The sequence below is a fragment of the Xenopus laevis genome, chromosome 2S (genome assembly GCF_017654675.1).
Source record: "Xenopus laevis strain J_2021 chromosome 2S, Xenopus_laevis_v10.1, whole genome shotgun sequence".
In the NCBI taxonomy this organism is placed as follows: domain Eukaryota; kingdom Metazoa; phylum Chordata; class Amphibia; order Anura; family Pipidae; genus Xenopus; species Xenopus laevis.
Genome location: NC_054374.1, coordinates 107,046,618 through 107,062,090, shown reverse-complemented (window position 1 = coordinate 107,062,090; position 15,473 = coordinate 107,046,618). Strand labels below are relative to the sequence as shown.

The following is a 15,473-nucleotide window of genomic DNA, read 5'->3' as shown; positions in this document are numbered from 1 at the left end:
CAGCTTTGCATGGTATGCAGAAACAGGTCACTGTGCTAGCACAGCAGCCAATATATTCTTCATTACAGCTGCCTACTGACAGCAGTATAGTTTTAGTGAGTACACTAACTTGTGACTGTCAGAAAGTAGGTTTTCCCATTCTGTAGCTCTTTAATTCATTTTGTGTTGCTTCTCAGTGCATTGAGATAGCAGTTGTTGTGGCATAGATCAAACACAGAAGGATAGAATCAATTGAGACCAGGGTGCCATTATGCTGGCACTATTGATTTTACAGTGGGGGTTACATTTCCTTTTCCATTTTGCTCAGTTAAAAGCCCTCATCATAAATACAGGCCTTTGAGAAATGTACTTCATAGAGTTCTATATATTAGGTTCATTTTTACGTGACATATTCATAAATTTAAGGTCAATATGCATTTAAAAAATATATTTAGACGAGAGACAGTACATATTAATATGGAGACATGCATTTTCCTTTTGGGAATATGAATCAACATCATGGACCTCAACACAAATCCATGACCACGAAGAGGTGCAAAATTACACCCGAGTGCTCATTCAACAAGCCCTAGCATCTGGGGCATGTCTGTGTCCTGAACGTCATGTCAAAGTGTGAGGAGTAGAGGGAAGTGCCTGTAGGCACTACACAGTATTTAACTTACCACCTGCCTTTAGTACTAAGAGAGTACTACTAAAAATGTCCCTGGTCTGCTTACATTATACATGCAATCTGATCAGCAACAATTGGTCTCAAAAACAAAAAATCTGTGAAAATCATTGGATATAGTCATATTCAGTCTAAAGCAATTAGCGAATATCCACTACATTCAATGACAGCAGCTTCAGGTGGTAATCCAAGCATGCATGGGAGAACAAAGCACAGTTTTTTAAACTCACACAAAACTATACCTGTGACTGAAGCTTTCTGTGAAGTTCTGAAAAGAGAGCACCGTCTGCTTCCCTCCTCTGTCTCACAACTGACAAAAGAAAAAAATACTGAAGCCAAATCGTTTTATTGAAAATGTAAAAAGCTCGCCTATTGGTTAGAGGATTTATGAATTTCTGTTTTCTGACCATGGTTAGATTTGAACACTAATGTCTAAAAAATATATATGCTTCAACTTTTTATATACCACTTAAAAAAAAATGGAATAAAAGGAAATAATAAAAGGTGGCCATAAATGGTAAAGTTGTATTGAGGAAAAGGAGTACCAGTTTACAGTCATTTTAAGTTTAATTCAAGAAAATGGGGAGGGGGGGGGCTATACTAATTGCATTCAATTAAATCAATGCCACCCAGCTATAATTTATTACATTTGTCCCCAATTTTCCAACCTTTCATTTTGGGGTTTCAAAAAAATTATAAAACAAAAAGTATGGTAAGCACCAGATCAAAACTTACTACAGATATGCAATAACTTTTCCAGCTCTGAATCACAGTAAGGTCACCTCCCATAGAGTCCATTCTAATGTTTAAAAATCCCTTTTCTCTGTAATTATAATAAAACAGTACATTGTACAGGTATAGGACCTGTTATCCAGAATGCTTGAGACCTGGGGTTTACGGATAAGGGATCTTTCCATAATTTGATCTTCATACCTTTCCATAATTTGATCTTCATACCTTAAAGGAGAACACTTTACCAAAAAAAAAAACCCTACCCCCACCCAACGTAAACCCCCCTCCCTCCTCCCCCCAGCCTAACTGCCCCCTCGGGAAATGCCCCTAACTTTTAACTTACCCCTTGAGGGAGATTCAGGCATCAGAATTCACCTCAGCCATCTTCCGGGTCTTCGTGTCTTCTTCCGGCGCTTCGGCACTTTCCGTCCATTCTAGCACATGCGCAGTTGACGCAAACTGGTAAATTGAACCAACTGCGCATGCGCCGCTTCGTCAGTCTCCGTCACAGCTTACCGAAGACCCGGAAGATGGCTGCGGTGAACTCCGATGCCTGAATCTGCGCCGAGGGGTAAGTAAAAAGTTAGGGGCATTTCCCCGGGGGGCAGGGTTTTTTTTTTTTTTTTTTTGGTAAAGTGTTGAATTCTCCTTTAAGTCTATTAGAAAATCATGCAAACTTTAAATAAATCCTATAGGCTGGTTTTCCTTCCAATAAGTATTGTTTTTTTTTTTTGGTAAAGTTTGGATCAAGTACAAGGTACTGTTCCATTATTACAGAGAAAAGGGAAATCATTTTGAAAAATTTGGATTATTTGATTATAATGGAGTCTATTGGAGACAGCCTTTCTGTAATTTGTAGCTTTCTAGATAACGGGTTTTCGGATTACAGATCCAATACCTGTACTTGATTCTGACTAAATTGCATGAATCCATATTGGTAATAAAACGATCCTATTGGATTTATTTATCTTTCCAAAAAATTTTAACAGACTAGCAGGTACATAACGATCTATTACCTGAAAAAACCCAGGTCCCAAATAACGGATCTCATGTCATTAAATTTAACAACAAATGTAAAAAAAGGCTTTATTGCAATTTACATAATAAAAATCCATCTAGATTACATACATTCTTTCTTGATTTTTTCAGTCACAAGAAATTCATCTCGTTCGACGGTGGGAGCAAAGTTGCTGCCTATAACTCTGACTGCGTACTGAAACTGCTGGGCCACATCAGCTGAAAAAAATAAATAAAAAAACAACTGTGATTTGCCAATATAATCTCTGCTTTAACATTAATAGACACAAACACTACCCGTGAATGCCTAATTATCCTATATTGTAAATTAACTAGGCAGATATACTTAAAGGGGACCCGTCACCAAAAAACATTATTCAAAATCCTATTTTATCAGATTAGTCAAGGATAATGAACTTTAATTACACTACATAAATTATTTGAATCTTATTTCCTACAGTCTGGGATTTCAAAATTATAGCAAGCAGGCAGCAGCCATTTTGTGGACACTGTTATTAAGACAAGCCTTGTATCATCTCAGAATCTTGTTTGTGCACCAGAATGGGGGACCCAATGTCCATCCCCATGCCCTGGTTACACAATTAAATGGTAAAGAGAACTGGGGGAATGTGGGGAGAGCAGTGATTTCTAGGAAGTGCTGAATGGAAAGTGAAAGTAATTGTCTGCCCCGCCTCTATGCCACGGGCATAGAGGAGGGGCAGACAATATTTGATTGGCAGCTGAGATGTTTAAATGAGCTTACAACAGCTATGAATGCTTTAATAAAAAATAGAAATTGGATTTCATGTTTAATTTGAGAAGGACTTTTATTATACAGATTTGTGTGTCTGGGTGACAGGTCCACTTTAATCAAAGAGCAAGACGTTTCAGCAATCTAAAGCTGGTCATTGGTATGAGCCCTCCCAGACTGTAATCTGAGAAATACAGTATCTGGCGGAAAATTGGTCCTTTCCCAATGGCTCTGCCTAGAATCCATTATGGTCAGATTGCTGGCCCTGGAGCCAAAAATCAATCGGTCTGATTTGCCCCATCATGTAGTTTGGAAAATCAAGAAAATAACATAATTTTGCGGATATTTATATGCATGTACAGCTTTAGTAAACATTTTTAGTTACTGGCAGAAATGGGTTGCAAGTCATAAGTCTGCAGAATGTCAATATCTTGGAGAATTATAAAATGGGAACGATCTTAACTCACCTTTGTGTCTATAAAATTTTGATTGGGAGGAACTATCTGTTAATAAAATCACCGATGCAAAGTGCTGTCACCATGCCTCAATGTAGAGTGAAGCATTAATGCTGTATTTTCAGATTGCTATAACTTAAAGAAATACAGCAGTTTCGGCAAACAAAGGGACATATCCAGAACACAATATACTGGAGATACACTTCAGCTTCAAGTAGAGCTTTGTGTGACCTCTAAATGGATCGATTTCACTTATAGTTTTTCTGATTTATTTATAGCATCTATGGGAGATTGCAGGTAGGATTACAGTTGTAATTCTCAATAGGTGGTTTCAAGTGCACGAGACATACGCCATGATGTGTATAGTGCTTTTCTGCTCTTAGGTAAATGGACATTTTACATGAACCTAACCTAAAAACCATTATATGAAGGATTACAAAAACAACATGCAGAGAGGTTTAAGTGACAGCAATAGGGTACATTTTTTCAATGACACAGAAGCGGTCAATTTTACAAAGCATAACACATTTCAGTTAATAGCCATTAAAGGGAAAGTTAATCTTAAAGTACATTTTTCATAAAATGCAGAGCACCATTAGAAAATGTTTATATCAGTGAAGCTACAAGTAAACATTTTTTTTAAAAAAATTGTCGTTTTTTTCATAAATGAAAGAAAGAATAAATAAGTGCAGATTCATAGTCTATGCAAAAAAAAAAAAAAAAGAAAATCTGTAGACAATTCTGAGGATTTGGATTATACCAAAGCCACAGAATGACTTTAAATGAATTTAAAAACATCCTATGTTAAAAGGAACCCTTGTCCCTGATCCATCAGATATGAAATCCAAACATAACACATACCAGAGACTCCTTTCAATGAGGACTCTATGGAAACATGAACATGCTATTCAAGCCCTTAAACTGGATTACTCAGTAGTTTTACTGAAACCTCTGCCTCCTAAATGGCATCTTAGACATCACCCAGACTCGATGTTAGCATTTTGGATGCTGCCAAAGCTGATTAATTAGATGTTTCATTAGAAGTATTAAGTATTTTCCTTTTATGGGGGCATAAGAAAAAATGATAACACAATATAATAATAATAATAATAATAATAATAATAAATATTATTGTTTTGGACTATCAGACAAAGAAAAAAGTAGACAATTAAAAGTAGACATATAAAGAAAGTTTGCATAAGGCACTGGGAAATGAAGCCATGCCAATAAAGCATGACATGACTATATACCGTAGTTGTAAATCTGCATGAACTAGAATATGCATTGGCCATTATTTATAGGTGGAACATGTAATTTAGATTGTAGACATTTATCTTTTAGACTGCAAGCTCTATTGAGCAGGTCTCTAGTAGTTAGTATAATTTTGTATGTTGATTGTATAAATCAATTTATTTAATGCTGTGGAATATGTTGGCACTGTTTTAGCTCTAATAATATAAAATAATACATCTATATAACTAAAAGGAGGAATATAGTTTTACTAGCATATGTGACCATTTAACAAAAGAAAAGGGTTTAAAGGGCAAGTCAACCCCAAAATAAAATTTGTCTAATAAAAGAAAACCTAATTCTATGCAACTTTCCAATATATATTAATTAAAAATGTTCCGTGTTTTTAAAAGTTATTTGTGAAAACAATTGCTATTGAAAGCTGCGTTGGCTTAACTAGTACAATGTCTATTAGAAAAAGTTCCTGGATCAATGCGTCTGTTCGTTCAGCTCCTCAGACAGTGTAGTAGCTTTGCCAATTCTACTTCAATGTAGCATATAAACAAAATGGTCCACTGGAGAGCAAATTGCACCAGAGGAAGGACCTGCTTGGTCCGAAACATGTAGTGCTATGCATCTCAAATAAAAACAAAAAAACTATTTTTTTCACTATTTTGCTCTCCAGTGGACCATTTTGTTTATATCCAGCATTGGCTTAACTCCTGTTGCTACTTTTTAAATAATGTATCAATTTATATTGCAAAGTTGCTTAGAATAATGTTTTCTTTTATTAGGCCAATTTTTATTTTGAGGTTGACTTGCCCTTTAAAAATGTCTTTCATGCTTTTGCACGGAATTTATCTCTAATAACTTTGTTATTCTTTTGTTTCCTATACTGGTCTATTTTCATAATGATGCCTTTATTTTGCCTTGTGGTGCTTTGTTCCCCATATACAGTGGTGTACCATAAAGAAGACACCTTAGGGGGGCCTGGCCCTGATAAAGTCTCTGTCACTACCTCAAATTCTGCCTGTAAGCCTGTCTGTCTGCCAAAAGCCTACAAGGTCACATCATGTAAAGAGACCCCAGCTCAGTCTCACGATGCCTCTGTGCGTATATATTTTTTAAGTATTTTATGCAATAAATTATTATCTATTATGCCTCTCCTGCCCGCTATTTCATGTGTGTTTGTCTCTCCTGCATAAGTGTAAGTACCTCTTATAGTCTACCTTATTTATTAGCAAAGTGGTTTTCTGACTTTTTGGGTTTAAGCCCCCTATGTGGTCAAATATCAGTTCAGGAACCGCCTTTACCCATTCACAAGGTTATTGATATGCAATACACATGTGGGTTGATGAAGTTGAGAGACGCTAACCTACAGACTCTCATAGAGTTGAGAATGGGTTTATTATTACAGGATGTGTGTGGAAGGAAAAACTGCCAAGCCCAAGGATGTTAGTATGAATTGCATAATTGCTATTAGTGTGTAGATAACCCATAGAAATGTTGCCCCAAATAAAGTCAACACAACTAGGGCCCAGACTTAACACTATGCTAAACCTGCTAGAGGTAAAAACATGTATTCCTCTACTGTGATGCATATAAAAGCAATGCAATATCAATAAAATTCAATTATTTTCATTCAAAAGTTAGAATTTAATAGCCGTCTTTAAGTATTCAGTTCTGAAAGCTATCATTAACTCCAGTTTAACTTGTGGACCACGCAGATGACAGAGAAACATGATGTAAAACTGTGCATTATTAATGAACTATACAAACCTAAAAGCCAAACATAAGAAGTGATACCTTGGTATTCTTGGCAGAAGTTGACATTAGAAATTGTGATTCAGCGCAAATGCTGATGCACATGTTTTTAATTCAGTTTGAGTACATTTTTTGGGAGATTAGTGACTGCTGTAAGGGAAAAAGACAAAATGCCTACTGCTATGCTGCCTCAGGATTTAAAAAATAAACTAGGTGGACCAAACAAGTACAGGTATGGGTCCTATTATTTAAAGGATCTTCCCATAATTTTGATCTTCATACCTTAAGTCTACTAAAAAATAATTTGAACATTAAATAAACCCAATAGGCTGGTTTTGCTTACAATAAGTTAATTATATTTTAGTTTGGATCAAGTACAAGGCACTTTTTTTATTATTATAGAGAAGAGGGAAATCATTTTTAAAAATGTGGATTATTTGGATAAAATGGAGACAGTCATCCAGTAATTCGAAACTTTCTTGATAACGGGTTTCCTGATTACAGATCCCTTACCTGTATTCACGCACATACTCTGCCCATTCTTGTTCTCCTACACAGCTACAGGACAACCCACAAGGATACAGAATAAATATAGGTGGTACACCCAATCTGTACAATGGCATGTTTGCATTGCATTTTGCAGTTCTCCTGTGATTTAGAACCTTTGTTCAATTCACAGCATGCCATTGCTAGTAAAAGAAGGAAAGTAGGGAGAGGGGAGAATGTGCTTTATCTTTCTTATTATTGAAACTGAATTCAGAAAGTACTGTTGGGAACAGCATTGGTAACAAGTAAATGAACCCTTAGCTTATTCTCATTTGTTTCCAAACTACTACATAACTAATCAGGATTACTATAAATATTTAATTCAAGGAAATAAATGTTTTTATCTGGCAAAGAATATCAAATGTACATACCAGATATGTCACTGAAATGGGCTTAGACACTCTGACATATGTAAACCAATGAAAATTTGTATAGCAAATGAAAATGCCATTTATAAACTGTATTCCTAGTTCTAAAATTTCTTATTTAAACATTTCTTCACTCTGATGAAGTGCCCAGCTATGGGGCATGAAACGCGTTAGAATTGTACATCCTCCACTGTTATCCTTCCTATGTGTGAATAAAGCCGAATCTTGATGTTAATTGTGCCGGATTCCTGATATTCTTGATCAGCGCCTTGACAGCGGTCTGTGGTTTTCTTGGGGTATGACCTGAGGTATGCTGTCTAACTATGACTTTTATAAAGTGGTGAAATTCTTTACATGCAAAACTTTCCACATATTTAAACATTATTAATATGCATTTTAACATAGCATATATATAAGGCACTGGAAAATGCAATGAATAAATAAAGCACGATACATCTCTGTATACAGAAGTTGTAAAATACACTGGTGCCATTATTTATTAATATAAGTGCAATGCATCATTTATATTGTAAGCTTTTCAACTGCTTTCTATTTTTCTTTTATTTTTAAACACTTTTTTTACTGTTGAAGTTTTAATTTTTCTCATTGTCTCATGCCCACATAGTTCAATATTGTAAAATACAGAGCAGCTGGGGGGCTGTGGCTCAGTAACCTGTTAAATATTCGTTGATACTTTTCTTATCTTTGGCCATGCATCTCTGCTTTCAGCTGTTATAATTGATACAAAAGTTGCTAACATTACAGATGCATAAATTTACTCTGGAAAACCAAGTCAATCATCCAGGGGTTTTTTCCCGTTGTCTCGCCGGGCCAGTCTGACACTAGAGAAATGTATCAACTAATGTTACAAATTGTTCCAATTCAGAACATCTGGATTGCTGAGCTGCCAGACTGATACATCAGACAGATAAACTTTTGAAAAAAGTTTTATTTATGTTATATACTATCTAAATTCAACTGAAAAATATGAAAAGAAAATTACTGGTGACTTATCTAAAAACAACTGAACTTAAAAAGTGTTGGAAGGTGAACAACTCCTTTAACATAAAGACAAACATTTTGCGATAAGATGCTTTATGGAATAAAAAAACAGTCACACGACCACCCATGCATGTAACGATGACAGTTCTGAACCAGGCAGGAACATCATCCTTTGTCATGATCATTTTTTAAACCTGCTTGATCAACTAAACAAAAAAGCACCATTGAATGAAGAGGTCTGTTCCAAGTTTCCTATTGACAAACTGTTTAAAACCTTGAATCTATTAACAATATCTGTATTTGTATAGACAGGTAAACAAACAGATACAAACACAAACCTTCCACAATAATCTACATTAAATAGACTACACTGCCTTAATACATGCATCAAAATCACTCCTGCATTGCACCTGCAAGTTTATATGTTTACTGTATACCAATAAAAACAGATATGCTTTTTCTGACTGCAAATAATAAATTTTATCAATATGTGTATTAAGAAAAATAAAGATACCTATACCAAAATTACATGGCACAAGAGAAATGCAGCAGATATAACTCAGGATGTGAAAATAACCTTCTGACATTTGCTAAAGGCAATAACAGACTGAGTTATAGTCTGACTGTACCTAGCCTACATGGTGAAATAAAGACTGTGGAATAATCAGGATTAATTTAACAGTTTCATGACTAAATTTTAGCTTGCCTCCCTTGGCAGTCAGAAAGCGTTTGTTTTTGTTTTTATACATAACTCATTTTATGCACACTGTTCAAACTATACATTTATTCTTAAAGAAGAAGAAAAGACTAAGATTAAAGGACCAGTAACGTCAACATTTTTTTTTACAAAATTCGTTAGTATACATCGAAATATAAACACCAACACACTTTAAAATTTTAAATTGCAAAGCCTTTATTAAAAAATAACTTACTGAAACTCCACTTCCTGTCCTCTTCAGAAACGGCGATACGGCGACCATCCTTCCTGCAGCAGTTGATTTCTTCTCCCTGGCTATCTCTCCTGGCCACTCTATGTCTGCCGCGCTCTGCCAGCAAGATTGACAGCCAGCTTCTTCTTCTCCAGTCACTTCTTGATGCAGCCGTACTGGTCCTGGTGGTGATCATCTACGGGGCTTGCACAAAACCGGCGTGCGCTGGACTTCTCCCTGCACACTCGGTGTGCTGCTGCTGCGGACTCTGAGCCCTGCTGCCCCTTTGTTTCCCGTGCACCCTGTGTAATGGAGGTCCCTGCTGACTGGGGGTCTGCGGCGGAGAGCGCTTGTTGTTGCTCCCACCGCCGGGCCTGTCACTCCTGATCGCTGCTCTCATGGATAGTAGCGCCATGGAGAGCCTGTCCCGCAGTGCTGCTGCTTTTGTGTGCTGTCCGTAGCGCTGTCCCAGGCGCTGCCGTCTGAACTGAAGCGCACGCACAGCCTCTTTGTCTGGGAGGCTTCCTACTCAGCTCTAGTTCTTTGTCCGCTGCTGTTACTCTCAATATTGTCCTTCTTCCTGTAACCTCAGTGCTGTCTCTGTTTCTCTCATAACTTTAGCACTGTCGATACTGAGCAGAGCGCACCTGAATAGCGCAGGAAACCCTTTCTTGCATTGGAACTGGGCGCAGCGCTACTTTCCATGAGAGCAGCGATCAGGAGTGACAGGCCCGGCGGTGGGAGCAACAACAAGCGCTCTCCGCCGCAGACCCCCAGTCAGCAGGGACCTCCATTACACAGGGTGCACGGGAAACAAAGGGGCAGCAGGGCTCAGAGTCCGCAGCAGCAGCACACCGAGTGTGCAGGGAGAAGTCCAGCGCACGCCGGTTTTGTGCAAGCCCCGTAGATGATCACCACCAGGACCAGTACGGCTGCATCAAGAAGTGACTGGAGAAGAAGAAGCTGGCTGTCAATCTTGCTGGCAGAGCGCGGCAGACATAGAGTGGCCAGGAGAGATAGCCAGGGAGAAGAAATCAACTGCTGCAGGAAGGATGGTCGCCGTATCGCCGTTTCTGAAGAGGACAGGAAGTGGAGTTTCAGTAAGTTATTTTTTAATAAAGGCTTTGCAATTTAAAATTTTAAAGTGTGTTGGTGGTTATATTTCGATGTATACTAACGAATTTTGTAAAAAAAAAATTTGACGTTACTGGTCCTTTAAGTAAGCTTTATCAGAAAGGTCTATATAAATACACCAGTAAACCCTCAAAGTAATGCTGCTCTGAGTCCTCTGTCAAAACAAACACTGCATTTCTTTCCTTCTATTGAGTACACATGGGCTTCTGTATCAGACTTCCTTCTTTCAGCTTAAACCTCCAGGGCAGGGCTTCAGCATGCTCGGTTTGCTCCTCTCCTCCTTTCTTTCCCCCCTCCCTGCTTTAATCTGAGCCCAGAGCTATGAGTGAGCAGGGAGAGACTCAGGCAGGAAGTGATGTCACACCAAGCTAATATGGCAGCTGCTATCCTAAACAAACAGAGAGAGTTTCTAAAGCAGTTTACTCAGTTATGGCAAAATAAATATAGTGTTATAGCTTGCACTATTGTAGCTAATTTATTGGCAATAAGCTGCTTCTGTAGCTTTCGTTCTTCTTTATGGGTGATGATGCTTCTCTTATTAGAAAAAGTCTGCTCATATGACTGACCAGTTACAGAAAACAAAGAAAAGATTTCATATGTGGTTTGCAAGAAAGTTGGTAAAGCACCTAAAGTGTTAGTTGCTTGTCAGAAATACATTTACACACACACACACATATATATATATATATATATATATATATATATATATATATATATATATATATATATATATATATATAGCATATATTTGTAACTAGCCAGTCAATGACAAGGACAAACTGTTGCAGTAAAAGAATTCCCTGTGTGCACCAGCATTTGCTTACTTATCACTTATATTAGATATAAAACTTTGTAAGGTTAACAATGAACTGGTTACTTTGTGCTGTAGAATATATCTGAAGACATGGTTATGTTCCATTCTGAATAGGTTACTGACAAAACTGCCCCTAGTGTGAGTGTGTAAGGGATTGTTAACTTCATGGTGTAGGGAAGTAGATGAATGATACATTCTGCAATGTGCTGCATAAATAAAGGATATTAGAAATGGACCTATTATATGTCATCATTTCTACCGTACTAGAACGAGCTCATTACCTTCCCCCTTGCCAAGAATCCGACAGCACAAATTCTGCAGCAGAACGTTCGGAGACTTTTGGTCCGGAACTGCCATGGCTATGTGTCGTTCAGCTTTCGCCGCCTCAGATCCGTCCCTCTCAGCTCACTTAGCTGCGAACACTCAGATTATCTGCAGCCATTGGCAACGGCGCCATTTTAACAAAACCCGCCGAAAGCGGCTGACAGCTCCCACAATGCTTCAGTATGCTGTGACAGCGGAGTTGCAACCCGAATATCTCCCTCCCGGGCACTTCAAACTGGAAGAAAGGTTCCGGCAGCGATTTAGCGCCAGCTACAGGTAGAAACACGCTAATCATATTAAAAACACGAATCCTCCGCTGTAGTACAATATTCAGTTCCAGCGAGGCATCCGCTGACTGCCGAAGCTCTTTTCTGGGTTAAGGGTCCCCAACTTTTTACCCATGAGCAACATTTAATTACAAGAAACATTGGGGGCAACACAAGTATGGAAAAAGTCGCTAGGGGTGCCCAAAAAGTGCTGTGGTTGGTCATTTGGTAGCCTCTTTGTGGACTGTCCGACTAAAGCTTGCTATTATATACAGGTGAGTCTTGTACACATGGCCTTTTTGTCTCCAAAACTTCTAATCAGAAATCAAAACATGAGCAACATCAAAGGGCTTGGTGAGCAACATACATGTTGCTAATTAGCCACTAGCATCTTACTCCAAGTTTGACTAGTCATGTCCTGGATCTCTTATATAGCAAGTTTTTCTTCTTTTAACCAATTAACCAAAAATGCCATCAAATTCAGATTCACTCTCTCATCATCAAATCATATAGCTGAGTATATAGACCTTTGCCCTGGTATGTGCCTTGGAAGATCCCCCACAAAAAGGATTGCACTGTAGAAAGGTAGCCCCTTGAAGCATCCACTTGCAAAGAGACTAAAGCTGAATAGAGATTAGGATGCTCCTACCTGCGACATGTTTTGATTTTATGACTTTAAAGGAGAAATAAACTAGGGGTGCACCGAATCCAGGATTTGGTTCGGGATTCGCCTTTTTCAGCATGATTTGGATTTGGCTGCATTCTTCTGCCCAGCCGAACCGAATCCTAATTTGCATATGCAAATTAGGGGTGGGGAGGGAAATCACGTGACTTTTTGTCACAAAACAAGGAAGTAAAAAATGTTTTCCACTTCCAACCCCTAATTAGCATATGCAAATTAAGGTTCGTATTCGGTTCCGTATTCGGCCGATCTTACGCAAAGGATTTGGGGGTTTGGCCAAATCCAAAATAGTGAATTCGGTGCATCCCTAAAATAAACCCCTTGTACCAAAAAATCCTGCCATTGCACCCCCCCCTTCACTCACCCTCCCTGCACTGTGCATTAGTCAAAAAACAACCCCTTAAAAAATTCTGACCCTAAAATGCAGAGCATCGGTACTCCCGGGCTTCATCTTCCCCTGCTTCGTATTCTATCAGGGCTCAACGCCGACACGAATCCTGCGGGAGCATACGCAGTTGGGCCAAGTCAGGAATCAGCTTCAACTGCGCATGCTCAAATCGGTGTTGAGCCCCAAAAGAATACAAATGGTTACCTACAGAGATAAACTTTTATATTAATATTACTAACTATTATATTAATAATAATAGCAACAGCAGTAATAATAATCCAGCAACATTTCAAAAATTCCCTGGATTATTAAACTGCAATTCTTATGTGCCTCCTGTCAGGGAACTAAAATTTTTATATATTATATAGCTAGTAGTATTCCTAATGTTCTAGGAACACTATTTAGTTTTACTTACTTTAACTGTGTTTTTGATATTTAGTTTCTTTATTCCAGCTTGCCAGTTCTCTGTGAAGAGTAATAGTTGGGCATTAACCTGTTTCCAAAGACTACCTTCTTGATCCCTATCACCAGCTGCCGAGCTGTCTACCCTACTGCTATGTGTAATTTCTCAGATATACCTGTATACTTTGCAGTCCTTTTGCCCTGCAAACTTTATAGCATAATACTTGTAGTGCACATGTACCTATAGTTTGTATAACTAGTATAGTGATAAAAGTACAAAAATGTATTCAGTGACATTGTATATGTATATTCTAAGATGTGTTTAGGCACTTTATCAACTGTAAAAATCTTTCTGTATTAACACAGTTCACTTTTTCCAACACAAGAGAGCAGTATAAAGCAGAGTATAGGATTAAATGTGACTTTATCCCTCCATGGTTTAGGGCAGCATTTGATTTAACTACAACAGTGGAAGACTCTATGCCCCCAGGGGAAAAAAATGAAAACCATAAACTAATAGTAAGGAGGGTTTTACAAAATATTTGCTTTTTTTTGTGATTTTAATTTCCTTCTTGTTTGTAATTTTTATATCTTTTCTGTCAAAAATAAACGAGTTGCAGTACAAATGTTGATCAATCTGTTAGCATTACACATTTAATAATACAGAGTATAGATTCACTAATACCCACTTTAAGAAATAGTGTGGATAGACATAGACACAATAAGGAGAGAGACAGAGGTGTAACCTAGTGTTCCTGAGTTGTAAAATACCAGTGTGTGTACAGAGGGAAACTAGCATGAAATAAATGTAAACTAACATGACACTGTTGCAAGAAGTACTCAATTTCTTGGTAGTTTGTTCTCCAACCTGTGAAATGATAAAATTCCATTAGCTTCTAGAAAAGAATCAAGAATTTCCCAACTATCGATAATTCATGTAAAGACATTGGAATTGCATGAAAACAATAGGATTTCAGTAACTTCCCCCCAATTCTTTATAGAAACGTTGCTACTTAAACACTTTAGCAATAAGGTGCTTTCTGATATATGTGGGAGTAGCCATGTAGCTTGCATATGGAATCTACTATAAATTATTTAATAAAGCACTGACTCCAGCCAAATTAGCAGGAAATATGGTATAACCAAAGATAACTACAAATCCCGTGTTGTGAGGGCATTAATGATCTAGTCAGCAAATTTATGAGACTTTGTTACGTTACTGTTCAAAGCAAAGAGGCCAAAAACCATGAAGTGGGTCAACAAACCAAATCTTTTAAATATATAGAGCCTTTGAGCTTGTGGAGGAAAACAAATATCATTTGGTGAGACATTCTTTAGACAACAAGTGAGGTTTGTAAGCTACAGTTAACCTATCGGATCATCTAGCGCTTCTTTTCATTGCTAAGTTTAATGCAAGTGCAAGCCTGTTCAGAGATCTTTCCTAGCGAATGGACCAAAATTATGGCTTACAGCAACTTTGCTCAGAGCACTTGCAGACCATGTTATTTTATTTGGTATAATCTAAGCAATGGGTTTTAAAACCAGACCACTTCCGTTGGATCACACTTGCATTACACTCAGTATTATGACTGAATAAGCGTAAAGTTGTAATTAGGGATGCATCGTATCCACTATTTTGTATTCGGCCGAACCACCATATACTTTGCAAAAGATTCGTCCAATACCGAACCGAATCCTAATTTGCATATGCAAATTAGGGGTGGGAAGGGGAAAACATTCTTTACTTCCTTGTTTTGTGACCCTAATTTACATATGCAAAATTAGGCCAAATCCGAATCCTGCTGAAAAAGGCCGAATCCTGAACCGAATCCTGGATTCGGTGCATCCCTAGTTGTAATCAATAGTGTCTTGCTTGAGGTGATGTGCTATATGATATATGTATCTGTCTTATACTAGTCTGCCAATGTACCTTAAAGTTTAATGCTATATTGGACGAAAAGCATAATGATGGAATGCTCTATTGGGTGACAAAAGTGTAATT

The 15,473-nt window shown here is 37.7% G+C and overlaps 1 protein-coding gene and 1 long non-coding RNA gene across 3 annotated transcripts in view; one reads left to right on the top strand and one right to left on the bottom strand.

Annotated features, from left to right (window-relative positions):
- The window catches only part of tubgcp3.S (tubulin gamma complex associated protein 3 S homeolog), a 47,275-nt gene extending 35,318 nt beyond the window's left edge, over positions 1 to 11,957 (bottom strand). The window contains exons 1-3 of one of the 2 annotated variants that reach the window (XM_018248026.2): positions 11,691 to 11,957; positions 2,528 to 2,635; positions 910 to 977 (exon numbers count right to left, since the gene is read on the bottom strand). In XM_018248026.2, the coding sequence (XP_018103515.1) occupies positions 910 to 977; positions 2,528 to 2,635; positions 11,691 to 11,766 (252 nt within the window). In that variant the 5' untranslated portion in view covers positions 11,767 to 11,957. 2 annotated transcript variants of the gene reach the window in all.
- Positions 11,958 to 11,997: 40 nt separating this feature from the next.
- On the top strand, positions 11,998 to 14,097 carry LOC121400657. Its single transcript, XR_005965884.1, has 2 exons — positions 11,998 to 12,274; positions 13,523 to 14,097. It is a non-coding gene; the product is annotated as an uncharacterized LOC121400657 (long non-coding RNA).
- The last annotated feature ends 1,376 nt before the right edge of the window (positions 14,098 to 15,473 follow it).